The 4858-nt window shown below is 33.0% G+C and overlaps 1 protein-coding gene across 1 annotated transcript; it reads right to left on the bottom strand.

Moving 5' to 3' along the window:
• Nucleotides 1-35: 35 nt before the first annotated feature.
• Nucleotides 36-3510, bottom strand: LOAG_12672 (hypothetical protein; the record flags this gene model as incomplete). The annotated part of the gene is made up of 9 exons (XM_020448582.1): nucleotides 36-208; nucleotides 425-575; nucleotides 855-1073; nucleotides 1384-1622; nucleotides 2002-2163; nucleotides 2328-2523; nucleotides 2694-2987; nucleotides 3093-3299; nucleotides 3424-3510. The coding sequence occupies 9 exons, from the start codon at nucleotides 3508-3510 to the stop codon at nucleotides 36-38; spliced, it is 1728 nt and encodes a 575-aa protein (XP_020301289.1).
• Between the last annotated feature and the right edge of the window lie 1348 nt (nucleotides 3511-4858).

The raw sequence follows: 4858 nt of genomic DNA, 5'->3' as shown, positions 1-4858 counted from the left end.
GCCAGATATATGATGCTATTAATTAATTGATGACCTCAGCTTAACGAACTAATTGAGATACAATCCTTTTCCTGATCCACAAAAGAAGCTGCAGAACTTAATACTCTCATTAATCGACAGACAGTTCCGCATTCACTGAGAGCTTTTAGTCGATTCACTTTTAGTTTTCTTCTTGTATAAAAGTTCAGCGATGTATTATGATTATCATCTTAATGGAAATAGTAATTTTCAACAATATTTATAAAATGCTTTGATAAATAGTTGAATTATCTTAGTGGTAAATGATGAATGTTCACATTGTGAAACTTTGATCAGATTGCTGCCATAACAGTCTAGTCAAACATCCTTACTATTAAAAGGTAATATGTAGAAAAGGTTGGGATCCATAAGAATTTGCACCTGGTCTGCTTTCTAGTGCAATTACTTGATCGCATCGAAATCACTAAGTTATAACTTGATTTTTTGGTGGCATTTAAGCGTTCATTTGAAGTGATTGTTCCATTAGTGGAAGATATTCGGAAATGGCCATCTTCATTTCCGGATTCGATTTCAAACAGAACATTTGTTACAATGTCCTTAAACAAAGAATATTTGCTTTAAACATTAGTGGAAAGGTAAATAAATTATATTCGTGAGCGGCGGAAAGGAAATTAGAGATTGATTTTTCTAATAGAAACAGGCAAATATATTTGCAGGTTTGCTTGAAATTTCATCCATCACCAACACTAATGAAAGCTCCGACTGATTCAGATCATGGACTGTTTTACTAAGACTGTGCGAATTAAGATGACAGCCTTACATTTGCCATGAAAAATATTTGCATAAAATTTGTCCTAAAAAAAATTGAATCTCACGAAACATATAGTAATCTGAGACACAGTGTGGCCAACTGGAATATTCTCCGGAATTTTTATGTGGTAAGAGCTTTTTAGTCTCGGTGATCCCTTGTTGTTAGCCAGTACTGTCACAGCTATTGAGACAATCGTTGACAACCTCTTTGGAATACCATAATCCTTTGCTTCAACTAATAAATGATAATCTTTTCGCTCTTCGGCATCAATCTGATCACGTACCTGAGAAAAGCTAAATATTGGTTTGTTTGAAATTTGGAATTTTTCTGAGTTCTCTTTAATTATCGTCGCTGCAGTGGCAATTAGCACTGCTTTATTCTAGTACTTATTTTTTCTAATTCAAACTTTCTTGGCTAACTTTAATACCTTCAAATATAAAATGGCACCATCTAGTATAGAACTTTAATTGGATTGGCCTGTTTTTATGAAGTTATCAACTAAATTCTTCTATTGCAGCGTGATTAGTGGTAATTTTTCATGCGATTTCGAAATGATATGACCGATGAAATTTTGCGTCAAATAAGTGTTGTACCAGTAGATATCCAAGGACTGGATTTATTATAAATAGGCCTTCCGGATTTGACCACGGTAAAATGCGGTATTGCAATTGCCCATTATGACCCAAGTCAGGATCCACAGCATGAATTAAGCCGATGATGGTGCCTGGCACTGTTCCGTTGAAAATGAAATACGCAAGCGGTGAAACAAACTGCGGTGCATTGTCGTTTATATCCAGAACTATTATTTTTACTGTAGTCGTTGCCTTGAATGCTAAAACATGAAGTTATATTCAGTAATTGTTTCGGAATAACTAACTTAAATTTTTAACTACTTGAATTCTGTTTCATAAAAACCAGTCCAATTTCTCGTTGTATTACTGAATTTCGCCAACAAACTTGATAATTGCTTTTCATTACATTTGCTTATGTGTATGACTTATGACTTCAACGTTGGGTGATTAGAGAATTTAGAATCGAAATTTTAATTTGTTGAAAACATTAGTTACTGCAATTAATGGTTGATCTTAAATGTTTCTTTATGCCACCACAATTTTAATTGGTTATCATAATTTACAATTAAAATCATAACTGGATGTCATGCCATCACATTTTCAACTAGGCTGAGATTGAGTTAAAGCTAAATTACTCACTTCTTTCTGGAGGTCTTTGATCATAAACATTGATGTGCAATTGATGAGTGACCATGTATTCCCGGTCAAGAGGTGCTGTGAGAAAAATCCGCCCATCAGGCTTAATTCCGAACCAACTTCGCTCATTACCGACTGCAGAAATTTCGTAAACGAACTCATTTACTGAAGAATTTCCGGATATTAAATAAGAGTGAAATTATAGTTGCTATTGGAATTGCTATTAACCAAAAAAAAATTGCTATAAGAAAACTAAAAAGTAGATTTCAAGTACTATTAAATTATGGGATGGTTTGAATTGCCATTTATTGTTGCACTGAAAAGCTGACCAGTATCCAAATCGTCAACGTCAAGTTGAAAGATCACTAGACCAACCGGAGCATCCTCATAAACTTTGACCTCATAACTACTAGAACCAAATTTAGGAGCGTTGTCATTTTTGTCGATAATATGTAGAAAAATGTGACATTCTAGTGATGCACCCTGTATTTCATAGGTGATCGCCTTGAATTGATAAAGATTTTCCTGGAAATTAAGGATGTGATAAAGAGGAGAATCGAAGAAACATTGTATGTAAATTTGCACCTAAGCAATTTCTGTTTTCTGATTCCTAAAAATCGGAAGTTAACTTATTTTAATTTGAAGACTGTCTCATTTTTTATTTCCAAACATGAAATCAATTATAAACGATATACTTTTTCAAAATCAAACGGCGCAGTGGTACTTATGATTCCAGTATTACTGTCCATCACTATAGCATCCGGATGTCCCAGAAGTATATACCGAGTAAGATTATTATCACCTGCCGTTAAAATACCAACAAATGTTCCGGATGGTGAATTTTCAGGCACCATCAAATCAATCCGATTTTGCAAACATACTAGTGCATTGCTGTGTGCTTGAGCAACGATAATGAGTACGGTGACTATTTTGCTTATCTCGTTGTAATCTCGATTTGTGACCTTGATATCCAGGTAAGTTTCCGGAATCTATAATGGATATCACAATATTTATAATTCTTAAAATTAGAATACTAGCATTTCATTTAACAGACCTTTGAGCTGTCGACTCCGTATTTTCAATTTAAAACTCACTTGCACTTCATTTTTTGTCCGAATCACTCCATTTTCTGTGTCAATTTCAAAATTGTCATTTTCTACCAGAAGCTCAAATTTGAGTATTTTTCTATTCCCAATTCTTCCGACGGTAGATCCCACTGGCACTCCTTTCTTAATCGTGAATTCATAATATGAATAAAGATTATCAATGCTGCTTTCTTCGCCTATTACAAGCAATTTTACCTGGAATGTTATTTGTTATGAGCTTTAAGAAATTTTTACAGATTACGAATGGTTGCTCTAAGAATTTCCCGAGATCTTTAGATATTTGGGATATAATTTAAAAAAAAAACTGGATTGAATTCACAACACCAAGAATTTGAAGTTTATTATTATACAGAAAACATTCTGTCTCAATTTTTTTCAGAGTTAGCAAAAGTTGAGCACGAAGCATGTCACTCTGAGCTAATTTTTATTTTTTTATAGAAATGCACTTTATTTATTCACCTTGATTTAACTTCGAATGGAAAAATCCATTATTACCGAGGCCATAATTTGCGTTCTAAATACTGTTTCTTTAAACCTCCCTTACCATACTCATGCAACCGTTAACATTTCCATGACAACAAAATTATGAACTCCATGCATTGTTTAAATTGATTTTTTGAATTATGCTTGAATTGATGATTCTTTTGAACGTTTAAAATGGATTATAAGTACAAATGCATCTTCAAAAAGTGTAGGTACCTTGGCATTTTATGCTCTCATTAGTTAAAAATGGACGATTTAAACCTGATCTCCTCCTGTGACAAAGAGAAATGATAAAAAGTGACAGTATATCTTACACCAAATTTTTTTCAGACATATTATTCCTCAATTTTATTTTGTAGGACAGGTTATTTCAATGTGCAACAGGTACCATAATCTTATTTTAATCACATTTTCCGTTGAAAGCAATTTTTCGTCAGATTAAAAACAACAATAGGTGCCGGTAATTATTTGTTTGATGAAAATTTGTCATGGCTATTTACGGTTCATTTACGGGCCATTAGTCCAATGCATAATTTCTTTTTAAATCATCCCCTTTCCTTTAATCGCATTTTGCTGAACAAAGATGACAACGGATACTGCTCAATTTGTTTTTAGACATTAATTTAAATTTTTTATAGGGACAAGCGATAAAGAGATGATCACTTCAACACTTGAATCTATTGGCTTCCAGTCCCTTTTTGTAAATTTTACCGACTTAAAAATTTGAGATAAATATTTAAAGGCAATGGAACACTAACAGCATCATTTCAGAAGAATAAAGGATAAAAGATTGCTCTTCGTGCTAAATTCTGTCTTAGAAGTAGTCTGAATTAAATGTTAATCAGAATCAATTAAATGTTAATTGAAATTCATCATTCCTTGCAAAGTATCGATTTGGTTTAAGTTTAAACTTAAGAAAAGACATCTACACCAAATGTTAATCAGAACTACAATTATTCCTTATTATGTATCGATTTCGTAGTGCTTCGAAAACAGTTAAGATACGCTGAGGCACTCATCAAACAAAGCCAGTGGAATTGTTTCAATGTGAATTAATTATACTTTCCCTTAAAAGGAATCAATTTTACTTTTCAATAAACAACAAATAAATTTCTCCCGCTGACCTCTCGCCTTACTTCCAGCACTTCATTAACATTCCCATCTTTTTCACCAAAACTTCAACAATCCTAATTTAGTGTGGCTGTTGTTTTTCATACATGTACCTATATTCTTGAAAGATGACAAACGCAATTATAGAAAGCAGACTAATA

Source organism: Loa loa (genome assembly GCF_000183805.2).
Source record: "Loa loa unplaced genomic scaffold supercont3.86, whole genome shotgun sequence".
NCBI lineage: Eukaryota > Metazoa > Nematoda > Chromadorea > Rhabditida > Onchocercidae > Loa > Loa loa.
Note: the sequence above shows the minus strand (reverse complement) of the source record. Positions and strands in the feature narration are given on the sequence as shown.